Genomic DNA, 24,590 nt, shown 5'->3' with positions numbered 1-24,590 from the left:
ATCTTAAATCTAAACTTTCTTATATCCTCTTACCATGACAAGGTACAGGTTAGCCTGGGGATGTTGGCGGAAGAGAAACTTGACATGGGCCAGCACCCCAGAGAGCCAGCTGCACCCTGGGGTGCATCCAAAGCAGTGTGGCCAGCAGGGAGAGGGAGGGGATTCTGGTGAGAATCCCTGCAGGTCTGTGGGCCCCAGTGTAGGAGAGACGTGCACCTGTTGAAATGAGTCCAGAGGAGGCTGTGAAGGTGATCAGAGGGCTGGAGCACCTCTCCCAGGAACACAGACTGAGAGGGTTGGGGCAGTTTGGCCTGGAGAAGGGAAGTCTCTGGGGAGGCCTTACAGCACCTTGCAGTGCCTGAAGAGGGCTACAAGAGAGCTGGAGAGGGGCCTTTTACACAAGCTTGCAGATAGGCCAAGAGGGAATAGCTTTAACCTAAAATGGGACAGCTTCAGATTTGATATAAGGAAGCAATTCTTTACTATGAGGGTGGCAAGGCTCTGGCACTGGCTGCCCAGAGAAGTTGTGGGTGCCCCATCCCTGGAAGTGTTCAGGGCCAGGTTGGACAAGGCCTTGAGGAAGCTGGACTAGTGAAGGTGTCTCTGCCCATGTTAAAGGGGTTGAAACTGGATGACCTTTAAGGTCCCTTCCAACCTAAACCATTCCATGTTTTTGAGGCGGAAAATGCTGGAGACCATGTTTGGAGGTTTGTTGCAAAATGACAATTTCATGTGATTCATTTTGTCTGAATCATCATTTGGAAGTACTAATATTCCTCTGATTCTATAGAGGTCTTAGGGAATAGGTTCCCCTTCAATAACAAACAGTCTGTGTTTGTGCTTAATGTTCTCTGTCTACATGCTGGAATTTATAAAATTATATATGTGCTGTATTTATAGAATAGTTGAAGACTAAGTAGATAATGCCTATTACTCTAGAAAGAACAGCCTCTACTAAAATTCTAGATTTTATTGATCTCTACATAGTGTCTTGAAATTGATTTCTCTCATTTTTTAATGGAAGCTTCCAATTTTTTAAATTACAGCATTGAGTGGTACATCAGGATTTTTTCAGTAGCACATGCAGTCTTTTAGACTGGCGCGTAAAGCTTGTACTGTTTACAGGAAAGATAAAAATAGCAGAGAGGATCCACATCTGCCCAGCATCCGGAGTGTTGTATCAAGGACTCAGTATCTGTATGTGAGTGCAAGTCTCTTGGCTCACAGAGGATACCCTGGCTTCATGTAAACTTTATCTCCATTTGCACTTTAATAATACTACCTTTCCTCAATAAACTTTTTTTCTGTGCATAACTTACTGTGCTTTATGTGAGTCCTAAATGACAGTATGGGAGTCCATCAACATAAAGAGGATTTCTGTGATATAGTTACGAGGTGGGATGCCTCAGTTTAGTACATAAAAATTCCCATTGCTAATGATGGAGACATCTCTTGATTTGATTTTAAAAAACATATTTGGGAAAAAAAAAGATATTCGGACTAAGAAAGTCTCACTTTTTAAATTTGCTATATATTTAAACAAAGAAAGGAATAAGGTCTTAGTTTAACCCAGACTTACGAGCTTTAGTGTACTGAAATATTTTTTCTATTTTAGTTCCTTGTATTTTGATTACTTTTCTTCTTATTATATTTCTTTGATAATAAGATAAAGATCAGCATAATTTTACTTCTCCAATTTTTTTTTATATATGTTGTTGGCCAGTGTGTGTGACCTGTGGGAGATGTGCAGATTTAGCAGGTTTTTTATGTTCCCCAGCCAAGGTATTCAACATTAAATGATGAGTGATTCTCAAATGGTTTAGTTTGGATAAATGTCTAAAAGGTTTAAGCTTATTTAACCTCCTTGGCCTAAAAATTTATTTGACTGCAGCTGGGGAGAAAGGGACAATGTTCCTTGTTGAATTTCATCCTCTCTTTAATTTCACTTAGGCCAGGTTATCCAGTTATGTAACCTTTTTTTTCCTGTACTTCATTCCCTTTGATTGCCTTTGTTGACCCAGTGTAGGAAGTGCAGAGGTGCAGGAGAAGTTAAATAAAGTTCACCTTTCTCATTCCACGTACCCACCTCCCCCTCAAACTGCAGGCGAGGTTCAAATTTGGTTCAGGCTTGGGGTGTTTTTTCTCTGTGCTCTCTGGGGCTGCGTGGCTCCACTCTAGAGCATTGCAGTGGAAATGGTTTGGTGTGAGCCTTGGCACACTGCTGGTGCAGCAGGCAAGTGTGAACTGCCTGCTTTTCATTTACTCTGCTGTTTCTTTTCTTCTCTGATACTAAACAGGGCAGAAAAATGTCCTGGAGAATTAGTAGGTTCTTTGGCTTGCTGAAAAAATTAGGAAAAAGTGTTATTCTTAATGACTCGGCATAGTGAAAAGTATGTGCGATGTGAGACAGTTACGACATTACTCATTATGTCAGTCTGACATCTATATCAAAATTTCTAATATACTGAGAGTATATAAACAGGGAAAATTATTGAATAGATGGCTTCAGATCATCTGTGACTGATAAGTGTTTTTTCAGTGTCTGGATATACAGATTTAAAGCATGAAATGAGCAACCTCTGGAATCTTCATTTGTCTACATCTGTGAACAGAAAACTGAGGAGACAAATGTGGCTTATTCAAGTACTCTTTGAGAAGTTTAAAATGCTGCTTCTTTACTATTCATTTGTGTATAAAGGTTGAATGAAAAATGGAAATACCTGTCTTTTTGAGGTATGAATCAGGCATACTGATTGTTCTGTAGATGCTTAGCTATTTTGCAGGTGGAAGACTGCAGATGCTGAATCAGAGACTATTCAAGTTCTAAGTCCTACCAAGGTACAGTAGGATTATAGAAGTGAATTGCTTAGGTAAAATATCTTCTCTCTGAAGGCATTTGGTTTGTTACCAAGTACATTTAAAATGAGGGATCTGTTTTTCAAAATCACTGTTTCTGTTTCAGTGGGGTATTTTTTTTTCCTTCAAAAACTCAGAATCTTAATAACTGCATGGCCAACAAGCCCCTCTCTGAAATCCCAGTTTATATGACTGGACTAGCATCACACAGCAGCTGTGGGGTAGGAAGAAGCAGGTATGGAATTCAGTTTCACAGGCAAGCATTCAGCTGCTTAAGCCATGATAATGCCCTTTTTATTCCTGCAATGCTGCCAGCCTCTGTCACGGTGTCATTGCTTAAGTCAGCGGCCAGTGAGGCTGATGGGAACTGCTCTGTTCCCCACGAGCCCCACAGTCACTGGTGTGCCCTGAGCTGTTCTCATGGGGTAATCCCAGCAGGAGCTGAACACCACTCACTCAGCCACTTCCTCACCAGCAGGCTTGGAGAGAGAACTGGAAGAGTAAAAGTGAAACAGCTTGTGGGTAGAGAAAAGGACAGTTTCATATAAGGCAAAAGTTGCTTGTGTTGTTGTTATTTGGCACCAAGGCCAGCTCAGGTTGGGTCACTGCTGCACTTGCACTGCTTCTTGTAAGGCTTCTCCTCCAGTGGTTCCTGCTATAAGCAGTTTTTATGACATGCAGCTCATGGTTGCAGCCGTGTAAAGGTGTATCTGTTAAAATCTGCACCCCTGCTCCCTTTTGGCCAGAACATAGGGTTTAAAATGGCAATTAAAAAAAAGAAAAAGAAAATTTACTCTATCTCACCCAAAAACAGCACAGCTGTATTAAAAAAAATTATTAGAATGTTAAGATTCTTCAGTGTATTTTAACTATAGTTAGGTAGCCAGCATCTCTTTCTGTCCATCTACCTATCTATCTATGATAGAGTATTTCACAGTATATATAAAGGAAGGATTGTTTATCCTGAAACTTGTAGTGATTAATAGTTTTTGCTTTTTACACTATACATGGTCAAGTGATTGATGTCAACCTGAAATAGCAAACTGCTTTGTCTTTCTTCCCCATTTTACTTGTGCTGGGAGCATGTTTACGAGGTTTAAATAACAGTAATTTTAAAATGTAAATACTTCATTCTGGCATTCATGAAACATGATTATAATTCAGTAGGGATGATTCTAAGAGACATGTACCATCTCTACCTAGAATCTTTTTCACTATTTACAGAACTGGATTTTTAAGTTACAGATGCAAATGTCTTTTGTTACACAATATGTGAAAAGTGAGTTGTCCTGAAATTAAGTTTTTAGCTGTTATTTCTTTCAATTGTTAGTTTAACAGTTTCTTCAAGTACTTTACCAGGTCAATAGTGTGAAGCTGGTAGCTGATACCACTCACAGGACTGATTAGCTACAGTGACAGAGCTTCTGTCTGCTACTGTGCTAGCACTGAGTTAGCCAGAAATTGCCAAGTTAAAGATAGGTTGATGGATAAGGAGAGAAGAGGACAATGAGAGAGACTTAGTGGATCATGTGAAGGAGGTAGGACTTGCAGGTTCATCTGCCTGAGCCACAAAACCACTGAAAAGGCTGAGATGGAAACAATGAGATCTCTCTCAGTTCCTAACCTGGGATCTTGAACAGTGTAGATTTACAAGAAATGGTATAAATATCGGTCTCTTGTGCATGTCACAACTTCTATAATGCATTTTTTACCAATGTGTAGATCTTGGCAGCATCCACCTGATATGATTGTGGTTGGTAACTACAGATCTGACTGTGGTCCCAGAGTAGGTAAATTTTTACAATCCTTCTCAAGGAAGGGAGGTTGTGTAAAGGGGTCTGTGCTGTGAGTTTCCAGAGACAGTATGTGGACATTATCTTTTTGACTTCGACCTCTCACACTACTGTGAGTTAACTCCCTCAGACTTGAGGTTTTGTTGTTCCTGGGACCTCACAAGCTATGGTATGAAAGGAAAAAAAAATGAAAATAGAAGCTTAAGTCTATTACTAGCTTTTATATTAATGACTTTGTCTTACAGGGAAATGTAATGCTTATATTTGGCTTGAAGGTATTTTTGCGAAAATTTAATTAATTTGTAAACTTCTTCCATAGATGGGGAGGTTATAGTCAATGCTTCAATGTAATTAAACAGGTTATGTGAGTAAGAGGAAAGACCCTGGGCAGAGATAGTACATGCACAAACACCTCCTAAAGATGTGAGTCATCCCCACAGTTGTATAACAGTGAGTGCCAAAACAAACAACATTGTAAACTGGGACTCACAAATGAGCTCCCAATTTATGGAAAACTCAAGCAAGAGTTGGGTGTTTGAGAGATCCCTGGAAATCTTAGGTGAGGATTTGAATTGTGACAGTCCTTCCTCTCCCACAGGTAGAGAGAATGTGAGTAAAGCACTGATGAGAAAGATCTATAGTCCTTCTCCACTGGCCATTTTGTTGGTTAACAAGTGGGAACACATCTAGGGAAACATCTGCTGAGATGATATATTTCTTAGTCTGGAGTGCCTTAGTGGTTGATAAAATCCTCAAAGCAGAGCTGTGAGGCTCTGTGGAAGGGGCGCTGAACACCTTCAGTGTGGGTGTCTGCAGTTGCCTGGATTCCCCTCGTGGGCAGTGGAGAGAAACTGGCACTTCTGGGCTGAAGTTCATCTCCTGAAGTTGGCTTCTCACAGATCAGGGGAATGGGGCTGGAAAAGTGCTTTTGCTCTCTCTGTGCTGACAATGGAGGCAGTGACAACAGGCTCACCTGAGACCAAATCTCTCCCTTGTGACTCTGAGCAGCTCACTGCCCAAACTTCGCTTTGGAGTGAGCAGCATTTCATGAGGCTGAGAGGAGTTACTTCCAAACAACTTCACCCATCTGACAAATTTCTGATTTGGTGCTTGAAAACTGCTTTATTTGGCATGAGAGGGTGTTTAACAGTGGCCAGAAAAATAAGTTTTCCAATGCAGTCTCAAAATGACTTGAGTTGGTTTTGATTAAATCTCTTAAAAGAAAAAAGGAAGAAACAAAACCCAACAACCTGAAGCAAAGACTGGCAAAGTTAAAAAGGACTGAAAGCAAAGCTTTGTCATGGAAAATATTAAGTAATTTCTAAGCCTAGGCATGTACTGTTTACAGTGAATTATATATTTCCTAACTTCTGCAATTCAACATTTAAAGAAGAGTTCTTTGAGGATTAGGTCTTTGTTTCCTTCTTTCCCTAAACTGCCAACTGTAAAAAAAATAAAAAAGAAAGACCAAAAAAGTCACAAATTATGCTATCTTCTGAGAGAGGTTATTATCAGGTGTTTCCAATCATACAATATTTTTCTTCTTCATACTTGTGCAAAGCATTAAAAACACATTCTGAGCTTGGATGCCTCTGTATTACATTAACTGCATTACTTTTCTCCCCGTGACAGTTCTTGTGGGTGCTGGTTGTATTCTGATTTGGCAGAGTCTGTAAGATTCTCCCTGAAGATCTGTTAAAGAAATAATAAGCATAGGCATTCTATTGGCGCAATTTTTGCTTTTCTAGATCAGTAGAATTGCCCTGTTCTTTTAATACAGTGTCTTGCCCTGTCTGAAACTTTGTTTTGCTGTGAATTTAATAGTATTTAAGAAGTATCAAAAATGTTAAAGCTTTTGCTGTCAAAGGGTTTTGGAAGAGTCCTTGTTTCCATTTAACAGAATAGTTCCTAAAATGCAATTTCAGGGTAAAAATTTGAAAAGCTTTAGATAATGTATCTAATGAATAAGAAAACCCTAAATCATAAAAATAAATGAGAACTCAGGCTACAGATCAATTCCTAGAACTGGCAGTGTTGCTCACCTGCTGTAATTTGTTCTGTTCCTCTCAACTAGAGTGTAGTCTCTTGGGTGATGTAATTTTTGGAACAGACGTTTAGCTATTAAGCAATATGTATTAATTATAAATATGGCACAAATACTTAGTTGTGTTTTAGAAAAATGAGTTGTTTTAGATACTAGTTTCCCTGAGTTGCAATAAATGCCACTGAAGCATGAAAAATATGTTCTAATTCTATTTTTAGTGTGTGCTCCGTGTACCAGAGGACAGATGAAAGATGCAATATCTGTAAAGTAACACCACAGCACTAACATGATTTCTGGCTGCAATGTTCAGGTCTGAATGTAACCCTATTGTGGAGCTGTTTGTATGAAAGGGGGTTTTTGTACAGAATTACAAAAGCCAGAGATGAGCATTGGCCCCTCAGTCTTAGCTGTTCTGTTGTTTTGCATGGTTGTCTGATTTTTCACAGTATCATCTGAGGGCTGATTTTGCTGGATAAGAATTGCCAGTGAATGTTATAATGTACATACATTGCTAAGATAGCCTAAGACTAAAATTTTCAAAGGTTGCCAAAGCTAGAATTTGAAATCAAAAGGACAAAAGACTACAGGTGAGAACTGATCTCAAGAACAAGAAGTTTCTCTCTAGTTACGATTCCACTAAATATTTAGAATAAATGTGGGTTTTGTATTCTTTATCTACATTAAAATGCTGTCAGGCTCTGTGTACATGGTGCTGTGCTGGTTGAATTCATGACTAGTTTCACTCCATGTGCTAGACGTGCCTCTGTTTTTGATACACTGGATTATTCTGTTTTCTGCTTCTTTGCACTTCACATTTCACCACCTGCAGTGTGGCTGTCCGAAAAGTGCTCCTTCCTGTGCCACTGGGGGTTCTCCCAGGGCTTTCACTGGAAGCTGTATGAGGCACTCCTGTTATCTGTACAGGAAAAAAATAGTGTTCCATCTTTCTTACCTCCACTTTCAGACTGTAATCAGACTGTAAGTGCTACAACTTTTCTTGGTAAGTTTTAACCATTCTGGTAGTTTAAAACCTGCATTATTTCAGCTTTTTGTGCTGGGATCTGAGAGGATTGAGTTTGAGTGTTCCAAACTTTTCATGTGCACAGGAAGGAGGAGCTGCCTTGCTGGGCCACATGAAAGGACTTTCTAGCACCACCCCGATGCTATGGTTAGAAACACATTCGGTTGTCAGCTGTTCCTCCTCCTCCTCTTCCTCCTCCTTTACACGGATGTGTCTGCTTTCCACACAAAGCCCAGCTGGCCCACTTTGCTTACCACAGCTGTTCCCAGAATTGTCTCTGGAGGTGGGACTTTGCCAGTGTTGATGTGTTGTGTGTTAAGTGGAGTAAAGCAATCATTTGAATTGCTACAGTTAGTAAAGCTTCTGGGTGGCAAAAAGGCTCATCTGAAAAATTAAAAGATTTTTTGTTTCCTAGTAATAGCAGAGCTCAGGATTTGCCTGGTCCTTTCAGGAAAGTTATTTAACAGCAAACTGTCCTTAGTCAAGAAGGCTGCTGCTGCTCATTTAATACATAGTTCATCTTCAGCATTCTTCATTCACATGTACTGAGCAGAGCAGGTTCACAGGGAAGGATGTGAAACTGGTTTCCAGGGCAAGATTTGACACATAAAAAAGAGGAAGTGCAAAAGAGAGGTATGACTTTCCCCTCTGTGTTTGTGGTTCTAAGACTGCTGGCTTTTATAATTGTAAGGTACTACATGGTTGCCTTCCATATTGCTTGGTGTGAGAAGTGACACATTTTGGGGTGTGCTGGCCTTTGTGTGTAGTAAATCACTTTATAGCATAAAGCCTGTTGCAGATGTAATGCCACAATTAAGTAAAATGCAAATGACAATCTCAGTCTGAGAACAAAAATTAGAGGTGTTGCTGTGTTTTCTAAAAACAGCACAAGTCTGAAATTACCACTTTACAACACTTCTTGTGTTTTTCTGAGCAAACAGACAAACCATGGAGAAGCACCTTTCAGAATTTTTGCCACTTGATGCCCAGGTTTTCAGAATTCCCAAAACACTTGACAAATCCATTAGAGCTGTGAAAAGTAAGATATAACTATAAGATATAACTTAAATTTAGATTTTGCTTCATTTTATAGTATATGGATAATGTACTAGAATTGGAATTCTCTGTGTTATCTTCTCAAGATAACAATAAATTTAAAACAGTGAATTAAAAATTATTTGGCCAGTATTTAAGTTTTCTTTTCTCCAATTTGTGGTTGGTGTCATTAATAAAACCTGATAATGTCACTTTTTTTCCAGCGCTTACTATATGTGAACAGAAAGAAATTTTTTTCCCACACTAGTATGAGGATTCATACCTAATTTAATTCTTATTTTTCCTGTCCTTTGAAGCACTTCCTTTTGCCTGTGAACTAAACACCCTGTCAAAGGAAGTGCCCTCCGTGCATCAGAATACTTCAAACATCCAGTGTGCATGCTCGTGTTTCCTGTCCTGAGGTAGCAGTAGGCTGGAATTTGCAGTCAGGGCTCCAGCCACTCCAGACTCCTTTGCAAAAGTTGCAGCTTATAAAGCAATCTTCTTTTTAAAGATGCTTTCTAAGCAGTTTCTGAACAATTACAGTTAATTTTAGTTTTAGTATTAGTGCTGCACAGAAGTGCAGCACTTGGTTTTAATCTACAAGAAGCTAAGTGTAGCCTGAAATATATGAAGTTGTTTTTAAAATGCTGTTTAATGTGATTGTAACATATACAAATCTGTATTGCTGGACAAATCATTACTGATTCCTTGGTTTTTATTTTTATTACCAATTCTGGCCCTGTAGCAAACCAGTGATGTTAGCAAAGTTCATGCTATAGTTTTGCAAACTTGAAAAATTTGAATTGAAATACTAGAAGTTCCTAAATTTAAAAAAAGAACTTTGTCTCCTGAGTCTTTCAGCTTCTAAGGCGATATCTGGGTTTAATTTGATGCTGTATATTTTAATTGGAACAATATTTTTTCTGAGAAAAGTAAGCAGATTTTTGCAGGATACCATGATTATAAAGCAGTAAGATTTAAATGAAACTTGATTCATTATGAGAGCCATAATATCATCACAAATGTTGACAGTATTTTTACAGTAATTAATATTGGCTTGTGCCTAGGATCTAATGGAGGGCACTGGCACTTTGCTGGTATAACAAACTGTGCTGAAAAATCACCTCATCAGTTCTGTTAGTAGTTGCTACCAATGTGCTTTATTACCTTGAGCTTCCCAGTTTCTGGGAGTATGGAGTGATGTCCCTTATGTTTTAGCTGAAGTGGAATCTGCAAAGGGTTCCTAGTTTTCAAATATACCAAGTTTTACCATAATTATTTCCCTGTGAAAACTTTGGTATTGTCTTCTTTAAGGAGCTGTGCAGAAATCAAAATTAATATGTATCCTGAATTAAGGATTTTAATTTCTTTTTCTTTAGGAGTGTTGTTGTTCTTCTGAAGAATTTGACAGTTTTCTTGACTGGTTTTCAAGGAATTACATATTTTTTTACTTATTGATTAAGATGCAAGTAGCCAATCAGCTGAAGCAATACTAATGTAAGGGTTCATAATTGCAGGCTGCTAGTGAATAGCAAAGGGCTGAGTTGTGCATTTCCCTCCAATAAGATTGCTATTATCACATCAAGTTTAGGGGTGTATTTGAAATCTGTTATGTTCAGAAAGGTTCCAAATGCTGAAAAATAATGAATCCAAATTAATGGAGTAAGGTTCTTGCTCTGCATGGAGGTCAGTCTTAGATTAGAAGTTGAAAGCAGTGCAGACTTTTTCTTCTCTTAGGCCTCCTAGATTCTATTTAACTATCAGCATATTGCAGGCTATTTCTTAATTTTCTTCTGTTTATTACTTTTTAACTTACAGATCCCAAAATCTGATGCCAAAATTGTCCTTTTGCTAACAATTCCATAAATCATAAAAAAGCCATGTGAAGACTTGTGATTTATTTAGATCATTAATTGTATGATGTCTTCAAGTGGATTTCCAAATAGACAAATAAGTCCCCTGGTCTTAATCTGTTTAATAATGTTTTCCATGTTGAATTATTTATTAGTTTGATAGTCTCCTATTTTACCACAGTTAATGATCTCTAATCTTCATTTCAGTTTTCACAGTTATTTGTCTCCGCTCAGGTAGACACACTAATGTTAAAATATGTAAACTGTAGTATAAGAAATGAATTATGTGCCATCTGCTGCAACAATGCAGAGACCTAATCAAGACTGTATAAGCAATAGTTCTGAATTACCTTAATGCTCTACAAATACACACATACCATTATCATTTTACAGTGGAAACAAAAGCCTAGACAAATGAACTGCAATCACATAATACATCGAGATCAGTTTTTGGGTTCATGACAAAAATTGACTACTTTCAGAATGAAAATAGTCTCATGGGCAGCTACTAGATAATAAAAAGAGTTGAAATTATATGGTATGCTTAAGAAGAAATGAGGGAGAACACATTTTTATGGGTATGCTCTTTTGAACATGAGTTGCTAATGTAGAAAAGAAGCCATAAGTTTAAATATTCTATTCCAGAATAATTTGAAATTGGTCATATGCAACATTAAGCACATCCCCATGCCTCTACTGCATCTGGTGGGTGCATTGTACAGATTTTCACTTGGAAGCCTTCTGTCCTAGAGAGGCTGTACCTTCCCATGCTCTCTTTCCTTCTGAACATAGGAAACTCTCTCCATTGGTGGTTTAGACCTGTGCGAAATATTTCATTATCACATAACATTCCTCATGCTTGATAAGATTTGATAAAAATTGCCATTGGCTTGTGCTTCACCCCTGTCTGAAATGGAGGTTGAACCTAAATTTGTCAAGGGAAGTCCAGAAGTACATTTGGCTGACCAGGCTCTTTTGTTATGGAGAATGGGAGTTGAGAATGAACTCTGATTGACTTATGTTTCTATTCATAAATCAAGTTTTGCAAAGCACATAGTGTTGGAGTTATTTTTTTTAAATGTGTCTCTGGAAGTTTAAGGAAATTCTTATCTCTCTTATCAGCCATTCTAAATGCACCGTTGAAGCGCAGGGCCCCATATCTTGTTTTTAAAGAACTGTAAATGAAGAAATTTGGTGTAAATCATGAGAAAAATGTAAGATAACTGAAACAGAAATATTTGTGGTGTCACATACTAGCTTTGTTCATTACATGACTCACAAAACTGCCTTACTCCAAGAGGAGGTATGTACCCCTGAGAACAGTAGTTCTGGGGAGTGTGCTTAGACCCGGCCATAGGTGACACTGAGCACTCTCAGCCCCCCATGCACTGGGTGCATCCCAGGCATCCACTGCTTTTATAAGTGTTTACTGTGGGTCTTATTTTCTCCACTCAAATTTGCATTAATTTCATAGGCCCTCTGTGCTTGTGCTGCATTTCAGTAGCACGTTAGTAAAGCTGCTTTGCAAGTAGATCTTTTTCCTCCCTGCTCCAAGGCTGCTGCTGTTACTCCCGAAGGAGCACTTGGAGAGCTCCAAAGGATTGCAGCTTCTCATCTCTGCTTAGCCCACAGCCAGGAGCATGTCAGATGCTCTGCCTCTGTCCGCTGTCATTGACTTCTGTGTCATTCCTTGACTTCCATGCTCAAACTGAATCCACTCAGTTATCTTCCTGGAGCTTTTTCTTAACTTGCATGCATATTTTTGTGATACATCTTCATCTCTGCTACTCTTCATTTTGATTTATTTTTATTTTATCTTATTCACGCCTATGTTTGTGAGGTGTGAATAAGCAAGGAAAACCTGTTCTCATAAATCTTGTTATCGCGTGTGAATTAATATCTAAGGGATTAATAACTATCCTTTTAAATGGAGATGCTTATTTCTGTTCTTATGTCCATGTCATGTATTTTTGATTCCACTTACATGGCTATGGAGCAGCAATCAACAGGAGGCGAGTTGTAGACCAGATGTGGCAATGATCTGTGTACAGCCCTGTTTCAATGAACTCTGTTACAAATCATTGCTCACATTGTATTGTAAAATGCAATATCTGTACACTATAACACTGCATTATCTGATTTCCCTTACCAGGGTGATGATTTTGATTTCACAGTACTCTGATTCCCCAGAAACACTTTGTGCAAGCAATAAAAACCATCCAAGCTCCTAATTTTTTTTTTCTTAGGTGGTATTTGATTCTCAGTCCTCTTGTTAGTTTCTCTTAAATTTGTTCTATAGATAATTTATGTTTTTCAAAAGGATTTGGAAGTATTGGGGTAATCTCGATTCTGTTGAGTTTGTGGAGCTGGGGTTTACTTGTCAGGCTTTCTCAGTTTACATGACACTACAGTGTGAAATACACACTGTAGGATTTTATTCATCCTGCAGACAGCTGGCTAAACATTGGAACTGGAAAGATCATCAGTAGATGATCCAGGACTTGAGTTTTATATGAATAAGGGGATTTTCTTATGCCATGATTTTGTGCTGGGGTTTTGTTTCTTTGGTGGGAGAGGGAGGTGCATTTGGATTTTTTTGTGTGTTTTGTTGGGGTTTGGGATATTTTGAGGTTTGGGGGTTTTTATGTTTGTTTGGTTTTGCTCCTGAACAGTGATGTTTTGGTCTTAAAGCAGGTCTTCAGACTCAAAATGTTCCTTGTGCTTTAACAGGAGTCTCATAGTAATCCAAGGGACTGGCTGACCTCTGTGTGGTGTGTCAGAATAGGCTGATGGAATTGTACAGGAGCATATATTCATGGCAGGTTTTTCCAAGAAACTGCCTACTAAGTATGGGGCATTGATTCTTGTGATGTGTGACCTTGGTGCAACCAAGGTTAACTGGCTGCTGCATTTGGGTCTCAGCCATCAGACCTGCTTTTAGATTTCTTGTTTACTGGCAGCTCACCCTTCTGTCTTTCCCTGTATGTACCAGGCACTGTCTGTTACCCCTCCAGAGACACAGAATTTACTGCCCAGCTGCACTGAGTCTCTGGAATCTGTTTTGAACCTCAGACACCCCTGTGGTTTCAATGCTAAGGCTCTATTCTTATGAATACTTTAGATTTCAGTTTATCCGTGTATCCCAAAGTGGTGAAAGTAGACAGACAGATCTCTAAAAAACTTTAAAGCAAAATTTTCTTAGTAATATATAGGATATAAGGATCAAGAAATAAAAACTCAGCATTAAGTGTCCTCTTCTCTAGTTACCCCTTCTTCCTGCATTGCTGTTTAGATCTATATGAGAACAAAATGGTGAACTCACAGTCTTTTGTCTGTATCTCAGCTGTTCTGCATAATATGGGATATTTCTCGTTAGCTCTCTGCACAGCTCTTCTTGCACAGATGTAAATGTTCTTACTTGTGTTTCTGACTTTCATTTCTGACTGGAACACTAAAGAAGAGCAGTGGAAGTCTTACTCCGGCTACTTGTGATTGAATTCCCTCATTGCTGTGCCCCCATCTTGAAAATCTTGCCTGTAGCCTTTAGAGTCAATTTTCAGAGTAATTTCTTTTTCTACTCTTTAAGAATTTCCCATTCTTTAAACCTCAGCCTCTTAAAATAAACTTGGTCTCACAGTTTTCCCTGGTTTTCTAATTTACATTATTATTTTTAGATGTTCCATCCTGAATATTTGAAACTTCTGTCCTATGGGTATTCATGCTGTCAGGCCTCAAAGAGCAAATGCAAAATTGCCTTTTTAACCAAGGCATTCCTGATGCTGTGATTTCAAAACCTTAAGCAGGATTGATAAACTCAGCCTCCCAGTTAATATAATACTGTGATAATTTCATGAGTGGCTCTTATCTTTTATATGAAGAATAAAATCTACTTCTCTCATAAGAAAATGACCCTTATTTGAAAATGTTGCCTTTGTCTGTCCAGTGTGTAATTTCAGAATTTATTTTAAGTCCTGTGTAAGATTAAAATTGGGTTTAAGATTATTATTTTTTTAGCATTCTCTCTTCTTTTCCACTTCTCTCATTTCAGATGTTGCAGTTGTGGACATGAGTGATATTTCCAAGCAACCATCACTGTTCTACCACCTTGGTGTGCGTGAAAGCTTTGACATGGCCAATAATGTTATTCTTTACCATGACACTGATGCTGACACTGCTCAGTCTCTCAAAGTAAGGTTCTCACTTCACAATCTGCTTCATTTCAGAAATATCTTTATACCTCATCCTACAGATGTTTGTGGTTTTTTGAAACTTACATTTAATGTAATTCCTGATAGCTGTATAATTAAATCCTGCCAAGAAAAAGCAACTATTAGCAAAAACAGTAATAATAGAATAAATAAATGCATGTTTTTGTAAGAAGAGATTCATAGTGTGGTACTGATTTTTCTTCAGGTAGTTAGACTTGGAATTGAGAGTACAGGACCAATTTTTTCCTTCCTTTCCCTCTTTTAATTAGACTACATGTAAGAAAAAGTTATTGCCTGTATAATAATAACTTGAACAAGGGCTGTATTGCAGCCTGCTCCTATGTAAGCACTTCTGTCAGATGAGGTTTGTATTACCTAGGTGCTGACTAGCTAAGACTACTAGAATCTCCTTTTTATTGCTGTTTGAAGATAGGAAAAGACATCCTCACCAAATCTTTTTATAAGGCTGTTGTTCATTTTTATAGTAGGATAATACATGCTATACACTTAAGTCCTGAAATTACTGTTCTGGATGCAAGTCATATATTGTGGATGTTTCTGCCTTTTTCAGTGCAGGTTCTCTTTATTTTACATCACATTTAGGCTTTTGCCCTCCATATCATCTGTTTCTGCTTTTTTTATTATCCATTTTCTTTCTACCTTCACTGAGACAAGCATTGTTCATGCTTTGTTGTTTTTTCCTTATTTTGAGTTACTGCCCCTTGCTACTTCGCTTTTTTCTGCACCATTAGTGTCCAAAAATCCTTTTTGGAGTTCTCCAGCCTCTCTTGATTCTGTAAGAATTTTAAGTCTCCTTTTTCCCCAGAAAAGCTCAGTTCTGTCACAGCTTCTCATTCCCCTTCTCTGCTCTCAATGTCTTTGATTTTGCTCTCATGTTTCCATAACCCATACTTCCTTTCTTCATGTGGTGGTCCACATACACATTCACATTCCATGTGGTCTGGGGTCCCAAGAACTCGGAGCTGGAGCCTGTCACACTCTTTGCTCTGTGAGATTATCCATATGGATACACACTCAGGTATTACTGGCATGTCCTCCTTTCCTCCAGCTAATCAGGGTGGGCAGGCATACAGCTTTTCATCCACTGCTGGTAATATACCTGACTGCCATGAAATACTTCATTTTTATTTTTCATTAACACATTTTTATCTTTTTTTATGCTGTCACTCAGATGTTCTGATCAACTTGGTTCTCCTGAGGATGTGCCCAAGTCTGGGAAGCACAGGCTAGTTGTTTTCTGTTTGTTGCTGCCCAGTGAGGATATTGGTTTAATTTCTGCACTTCCTGCTATAGCACATACTCAAACCCCTGCTCCATAACTGGAGTGTTGAAGGATCTCCAGGATTGCATCCACCTGTGGTTGGATGTTCAGACTGATTCTTGCAAGTCTGTACTGTCAGTTCAAAGCCTTTTTTTCTAATAATGTAATGCTCAAGTCTAGGGGCTGGGAACACCAGAATGTAACTAGGTCACTTAAGGCTAGAAAAACTATTATCTGGCTTCACCTTTCTTCTAGGAACTCTGTCAGTGGCACTGATATCTTACTTATCCCTCAGTTGCTTGCATAACTCCCTTGGCCCGTAGCATATCTTAGATGGGATCATAAAACTTGATTTAAGTTCTTGGAACCAGCTAGGAGAGATCCTGTGTATCAAATGGTTTAAGCTGGACGCTGAGACAGGGTTCAGTGCTCCTCTTGCCATTTGTGTCTCTTCAGCAATCGAGCCCCAGTTCAGTGCTGGATAGCATTCAAATATGCTAATGCACCTTTCTAAGGAAGACTTCAGAAGGTAGGCAGGGACTGTTCATGAGGTATTTCAGCAAAGAACAGTTCATGACACATTTCACATCATAGGTGCTGGGTGGTTTCAGAAGACTTCATTTCTCCCTATTGAGAAAGATTTAACTGCAGTAGATAAAGCTCTGTTGGAGATACTTGCTTAGCTAGGTAGACATTAATTTCCAGATATATAGTATTTCAGCTGTCTAAGCCTTCCATCACTTTTGTTATGAAGTATTTTATTTTGGTTAAGGAGTTTAGGCTAATTAGGAATTTCGTTTAGGTTTTAATACCTTTTTGACCCTTTTATTCTGAAGTTTATGAGTAATTTGTTCAGGGTGTGTTCACTTCTGTTCAGAATTATATTACTTTACTTGGACCTAAGTTGCTGTGCACACTCTTAAAAGTGGTGCAGAGTCTGAGTGTTACAAAGGCAGTATTGATGTTACTGCTGTTACTTCTGCTGAAGATCTGTGAAGTTCTGGCAACCTGACTTTATACAATTTATCTTAGGAGCCATCCTGAAATTGCCCCAAGAGTTTTCTCTTCAGTTTCACCAATGTTCTTTCAAAATAACCTAGTTCTGAGGATATAAAAGAATACGTAATCTTGTTTTCAAGAGAGTTGTATCTATAGAACTAAACCTCTTAAATGCCTCCTGATATTTTTGCCTGTTGTTAAGGAAATGGGTGCATGGGCATGGGCTGTGCAGTGGTTGTCCAAGTGGATTTCAGGCTGTCAGAGATGAAGTTGCTCAAGCAGAATCGTCTCAGGTTGTCAGAGCCCATTTAATTCAAGTATATTGAAAACTTTGATTAGAAACAAGTCTATGTCTAGTATTTGTAGCGTGGCTTACCTGGAGACCTCTTTAGTTTGACTAAGCAGTGTTCATTGAACATGAAATCCATCACCCAAGAGAAGAGAAGGTTACTTACCAGCAGCTAGATGTCTCTGAGGTCTGTTTTACATGCCTATTAGTTTATCATTTGCTTCATTGTTTCAGTGTCTGTCCTTAGATTTTGAGGTGAGAAGAATTAGGCTGTAGAAGGAATGTGTTGGTGTGTACCAATCTGTGTAACCAAGGGGCTTAGGTATGGGAAGGATACTCTTTCAGGGAGAAAAACCCTCCAGCTTTGAATGCTTCTGTCTCACAAATGCTCAGAATGTGACTGGTGTGTGCCCAGTCTGAGAAACTCCAGTTACTGCTAAGTACAACTTTCTTTATTTTCTGAATACTTTTTAAAGTAGGTTTCTTCACTGAATTGTTAATTTTTTCCTAACCTGAGCTGCTGAGACTCTTCTTGATGTTGTTCTGTCCCTTTATTGGGAGTTTACTGTGGCAGGTAATCTGGATTATGCTGTGAAGAATGCATTTGTGTGTGTGAGTGTACATATATATATAATATATATATATATATATATATATATATATATATATATCTGTATGTATGTATAGCAGTGGTTTTTATTGGAAATAATAATTCCCAGTAAAAACAAATAAACATTTCTATTATATTTTTTTCCCCCACAGGATATGGTATCTCAGAAAAACACAGTAAGTATTAAATCCACATTCATTTTTAAACACAAAATGAAGATCCTACATTTGAAGCAACTTTAATACTAAGGCTGCCAAGCGTACATATTCTCTGTATGGTTAAAGGCAGTTGTTTTACCCATCTATAATTCAAACTTTTGGAAAACTTCCTGGCACTCGAAAGTAACACTAGATTTTAAGGCTACTTTTCCTTATCAATTCCTTTCTAAGTTGTAGAAAAGTGCCAGTAGATGTCAGTTTTATTTGTAGGATGACAGATCCAAATATAAACTCAGAAATTCCAAGTCTCTTTTTCCCTCTACCACTATCACCCATTTGTGCAAATATAGATGATTGTGATGCCTTAATGGGATTTGCTTTTGTATCTCAAATAGCTTTGGCTTCTGTATACCTGTCCTCTAACTTAAACATTCACAGATTTACTTAGAAATGCTTATACCTTAGAAAAACTTATTTCCCAAAGTAAAAATATTCTTACACTTAATGCAAATAAAGCCAAAAAAATAAGTTTGAAACAAGATAAAATGTAGGAATTAAGACTTTTTGAAATATGCCATGTTGTCTTATATAGTTGTTTATTTTGCCATAGTTCATACATGTCAGTGTTTCATTAGATCCTCCACACTGTTATTTTGAGGACGACTAATTTTTCAAACCTCTTCCACTTCCATTTATTCTTTCTGTTTCTTCCCATTCACCATATACTTTTATGTTCTTCTAAACAGTATTGAGCAGGATTAAAATAATAAAGTGGTGTTAGAGTTTGATAGTAATTTTAAAGGGAACTAGAAGAAAAAATGCATTAGTCACAGCAGTTTATTTTGAGCTGCTGTTATGACTTGGCCACAGTGCTCCACATAGGCTAAAGATAGATCAGGTTTAGCACATGCAAATGCAGGTCATCCTTCCTGGCTGTCTCAGGCATCTTTGAACCAGTTTGACCTGTGTGATGGGAACTGCATTTACTGCTCTGTGGCTCTCTGAAGGGGGACTCAGAGTGTGGCAGATTTGCTTGTGAGTGCTACTATCCATCAACTGGTGGATGACCAAAATTTCAGGACCATGAGTTCCTAAGCAAGAGGGAGAATTGTGAATGAGCTGTTTGGTGGTAATCCCAGACGTGGAGTAAATAACAAAGGGATGGGTGGCAAATTTAACCTGGTGCGATCAGATTAGCAGCCTACAGTCTTTTCTTGTGGCAGTCTTTCTCCAGAAATGGGGGGTATTTCCCCTCACACTGAAGAGAAGATTGAATTACAGAATATGCTGAGTTGGAAGGGCCTCACCAGGATCATTGAGTCCAACTCCTGGCCCTGCACAGGACATCCCTAAGTCACACCATGTGCTGGGAACATTGTCCAAACACTTCTTGAACGCTGTTAAGCTGTTGCTGTGACCACTTCTCTGGGGTGTCTGTTCCAGTGCCCAGCCACCCTGTTGAACCTTTCCCTGATGTACAACCCAAACCTTTCCTGACTCAGCTCCATGCCTTTGGTTCCAGTGACATGGTTTCTATGATGGGGTCTGATATTGGGCCTGTAAACACCTTGTGTCTAGCAGAAGGGGCAGGGAGATATCCCTAAGCTGGGATCCTGATTCCTCCTTTAAAAAGGAGGGATTGTCTAACCCACTTTCTTCAAGTGCTTGAATTATGAAAAAAAATGTGTGTAAAATACAGTGAGGTAAAAAATGGATGACTTGAAATACCAAGTATGGATTCTTCTTTCTATTATTTGAAGTTGTTCATACCTTTTATTATTAGATAAATGTGCTCCCATATTTCATTCTTTTATCAGTATTTTTTATTCAGAAATTAGAACAAACTCATGAGCGAGCTAAATAATTCACAGGATAAAACTATGGTTTTTTAAGTCGAAGTTGACTTCAAATAGACAATTCCCTTCCCCTCCTTTCAAATCCAATGAGTTGTGATGAGAGGTTTGCAGTTTACCACTGATCCAATGTGGAGCCACTGCTTCATTGCTTGATTAAATATTTTACAATTGTATGGCAATGTCTTGTTTGAAGTGAATTGCTAATCAGGGTTGCTGTGCTTGTTAAGTAGGTACATAATTGGCATGAATTTGTTGTATCCAGTCAAATATATATTTTTATAACCATTTCAGTTTAATTGCTGAATATTAGATGCAATAATTAATTCTCCTATAGTAGAGCTTTGGGTTTTCCTTTCCCTTGTCCTGAGTGAAAAATAGCAGAGCTTAAATATGCTTTTTATCAGGGGCTGGAGGCATGCTGGAAAGAGGAGAGAGATCTCCTAAGCCTTCCTGCAGCCCAGTGTAGCCACAGGAGTATCATTGCAGGAGAAGTCCTCTCTATGTTTTACAGGCTCTGTGGCCATGCATCTGCAGGGTGTGTAAGGAAGGGGGAACAACTCAGATTGTTTCCAGCACACCTTTGTTCCAGCAGCAAGAGTGAAACTTTCTGGTCTGGCTGCTGTAGCTTAGAGCTTTCTCTGAGGTTTCCTATTTATCCTACAAATCTCATGTCATCTACAAAGCTGCAGAAAAATCTTAGCAGAGAGGAGATGTGGAGCCATGCTGAAGTTGCAGAGGTGAATGGCTGCTGTGTCATCAGGGCAATTTCCTTTCATGTGTATCACATGAAAGCCTTGAAGAGAATGAATATTTTACTTGTAGAGAAAGCATTATTCTAATTCAGCATTGAGGAGGAGACAAGAGCAAGCAAACTGGACATGAAGATGAAAACAGTGCAGAAAAAAAAGTCAGCAGTTCAACTGAGAGTTGGCCTGAGTATAGCTGATCTAACAGTGACAATTATACAGCAGATAGCTGCAGTGGTGGGAGCCTGAGAGATTTAATAGTTTACTGTCTGAAAAAGGAGTGTGAGTAGGAGAACTTCCTTCCTTCCTTCCACCATCCAGGAATGCAGTTTTCACAGATAAGAATGAAGAATGTGGTTCAGTTCTACTTGACTTCCCCAAACAAGCAGTTAAAATTCTGTATTGATAATTTATTGCATACTTGGATGTGAAAGGAAAGAATTATTATCTATGGGAGTTCAGTTCCCAAGGAATAATTGCCCTGGCATGAAATTCAAGATCAAGATTCTGTGTCCCTTCGGTTGGATTTCCTTCTGTAGAGCTCCTCTGAGCTTTAAGGACATTTCTGTTAGTTTTAATAAAGATTGCACAGCTTCCTAGTTTCTGTCAAAATTATTATCAATAAAATAAATGGCAAATATGCAGTCTTGCAGAGCAGGTGCCACTGTGGATTAATGGACTGAAGGACAGAGGAAAAAAAATTACTTACGGAAAATACTTGTGCTTTGGAGTTTCTTTAGACGTCAGCTAAACATCAGTTCACTGGAGAAATGAAATTTCAAGGATTTTCCAAAGCAAAAAATGCTTTAAAAAAAAATCTTTCCCCAAACCAATGTAATAGACAAAATCCATTGGGAAGTTTTTCTGTTTTGGTTCAAAAGTTTTTACCATCCTTGACTTTTTTTTTTTTTGAGGAAGGAAATTTCATCTGCTGCTATAGGATCTTAAGAAATTATGAATAAAAAAAGTTCAAGATCAGGTGAAGAAAAGAGTGAACAAAGGGCTTTAGAAAACTGCTGGAGTCAGGAAGCAAAATGTGCAATCCTTTGGGTGGTAGCTCTAGGATTGGTTGCACATAGTTTGGGATGCACATTTTGATCCATTCAATTTGTTTGAATGAGGTATTGAAAATACAAACTAGAACTTTCCACTATGGAAAAATTATTATACCAAGAGCAGAACATAAGGAGAAAGACTAGTTATTTGTTCTTTAGTTTATAATATGCCTGAAGAAATGTTAATAACCCTGTTAATTGCGTTCATGGAAGGTGTTTAAAGGAAGGTGGGCTGACTATTAAACCAAAAGGTTTAGATCATTGTATACTTAGGCCTGGGGGCCTGGTGAAGTATTTTTAGATATTTAAATGGTTATTTTTCATGAAATCCTGTAGCAGCTCTTACATTAAGCAGTGAATAATGTCTGGGCCATGGAGGAGTCATTAGCAAAAATTCTTCTTGATCCAAAGGGAACTAGATTGCAATTTATCCTTGCCACAAGGAATTTTTATGTTGAAAAATCTTTTTTTATTGTAATTGGCAGAAAGTTTCTTCAGAGGTTTCAGTAGCTGTTTAAATAAGACTGTATGTACTCTTTAAAGGCAATAAACATTTAAGAAAACTAAATAGAAAGATTTTGGCACTTGGACTCATTTTCTCCAGTTAAGTAGCCCTCATGGATTGTATTGAGAGCCAAGACTCTGAAATATGATTACATTATATGAATTTAATTGTCTAAAGAAATATTATTCAGAGTTGCTTTCTATTTGTTATTTTCTGATTATTTTTACAATGTATAAAAGTTTATATGATCCAGTCTTTTAGTGATATATTTCTAAAAAGGCCTGAGGTAGCAGAAGTGTCAAAAGGGATTAAAAGGGCACAGAATGAAAGAGCAGGAACATCTTAAATTCAGTAATTTTTCTTTTTGAGTGGAAAATAGTACAAAGGCAATGTGTAACCAACTAAATGCTACTTTTAATGCTTTTAATAATGAAGTATGCCACTGTTACTTTAGATAATGAAAATCAAGGCTTTTAAAATTTTTGTGTGAAAGTTAGTTTTTATGGAAATATTACCATCTCAAGCAATATGTAGTGGTTGGACTATAGTTCACTAATCAGATAATGAGTCTGACAGGTTCATAAAAATAAGACCTGAAAACATCTTTATGGTGACACAGGAGATGTATAGACATAAATCATATAAATAAGAGAAATCCAAAAGATAAGATAAGTAAGAGAAATTACAGCTGTTTGAACTGTTTTCTTTGCCTTGTAAATATAGTCTTGCTGCAAATATCTATATTAATTTTCTGTTGTTTCTTTCTTTAATTATTTCTTTATTCATGTGTCATGTGTGTCTTTTTGTTTCTTTTGGTGTTTTGTGGTGGTGTTTTCCTCTTTGTTGTTTTCTTTCAATTTGGAGTAGGTTGCCAACCTCAAAGCTTTTCTTCGTGTTCAAGTACCTCCTGAATACCACAGTGGTAATCTAATAGGCAAAGTATGTATCCCTTTAAATCTGCTTTCTCTTCAATAGATATGCCATTCTTTCACTGTGCTTCTAGACATGCAAACATAATAATAATAAGGATGATTTAAGAATAGTGCTTGGCAGGGTCTTTCCTTCAAGGTGATTGGAGTTCTTGCTCCTTGCAAGCTATATCCCAGAAATTTAAAGTGTTTGTCTTGTGATAATCTCTCTTCCCAGTCTTTACATAAAATACAGTGCATTTATTCAGCTTTAGAAGAGGAAGTATTTTTTTGAAGTTTATAATATCTTAGTCACTGTAGTGGGTTGACCATGGCTGGATGCCAGGCACCCATTAGAGCCATTCTCTCACTCCCCCTCTGCAGCCAGACAGGAGAGAGAAAATAGAACAAAGGGTTCATGAGTTAAAGACTGGGAGAGGTCACTCATCAAATACAGTTATGGGCAAATCAGGCTTGAATTAGAGATATTAATTGAATTTATTAGTAATAAAATCAGAGCAGGATAATAAGAAGTAAAATAAAACTTTAAAAACACCTTTCGCCCCCACTCTCCTTCCAAGCTCTACTTCCTATCCCAACAATGCAGGGAGACAGGGAATGGGGTTATGGTCAGTTGATTACAGGTTGTTTCTCCCACTGCTCAGGGAGAGGAGTCATTTCTCTGCTCCAGTGAGGGGTCCCTCCCACGGGAGACTGTTCTCCATGAACTCCATCCCTCAAGCAAGTTCTCCACAAATTGCTGTAACATGGGTCATTCTTCCATGGGTGCAGTCCTTCGGGCACAGCCTGCTCCAGTGTGAGTCCCTCGTGGGGTCACAAGTCCTACCAGGAAACCTGCTCCAGGCTGGACTCCTCTCTACAGGTCTGCAGGTCCCTGCCAGGAGCCCACACCAGCACAGGATTCAAATGGGGTCACAGCCTCCTCTTAGACATCCTCCTGCTCTGGTGTGGGGCTCCCCCATGGGCTGCAGGTGGATCTCTGCATCACTGTGATCCTCCATGGGCTGCAGGAGCACAGCTCCTTCACCATAGGCTGCACCAGGGGCTGCAGGGGAATCTCAGCTCCAGGATCTGGGCACCTCCTGCCCCTCCTTCTCCACTGCCCTTGGTGTCTGCAGCGTTGTTCCTCTCATATGGTCTCACTCCACTCCTCTGTGACTGCAGCTACATCTGTGCAATAACTTTTTTCCTTCTTCTTAAAATCTGTTATCACAGAGGAGTTACCATCATTTCTAGTTGGCCCAGCCTTGGCCAGCAGCACATCTGTCTTGGAGTTGGCTGGCATTGGCTGTGCTGGACATGGAGGAAGTTTCCAGCAGCTTCCCACAGAAGCCGCTCCTGTAGCCCC

The 24,590-nt window shown here is 38.5% G+C and overlaps 1 protein-coding gene across 1 annotated transcript in view; it reads left to right on the top strand.

Annotated features, from left to right (window-relative positions):
* The window catches only part of MAP3K15 (mitogen-activated protein kinase kinase kinase 15), an 80,659-nt gene that overhangs the window by 10,091 nt on the left and 45,978 nt on the right, over positions 1–24,590 (top strand). The window contains exons 2-3 of the mRNA XM_054271883.1: positions 14,654–14,793; positions 18,146–18,169. Of these exons, the coding sequence (XP_054127858.1) occupies positions 14,654–14,793; positions 18,146–18,169 (164 nt within the window). The remainder of the gene's footprint in view (positions 1–14,653; positions 14,794–18,145; positions 18,170–24,590) is intronic.

The sequence above is a fragment of the Melozone crissalis genome, unplaced genomic scaffold (assembly GCF_028551555.1).
Source record: "Melozone crissalis strain CALT ecotype California unplaced genomic scaffold, PUWL_Pcris_2 ptg000013l_1, whole genome shotgun sequence".
In the NCBI taxonomy this organism is placed as follows: Eukaryota; Metazoa; Chordata; class Aves; order Passeriformes; family Passerellidae; genus Melozone; species Melozone crissalis.
Note: the sequence above shows the minus strand (reverse complement) of the source record. Positions and strands in the feature narration are given on the sequence as shown.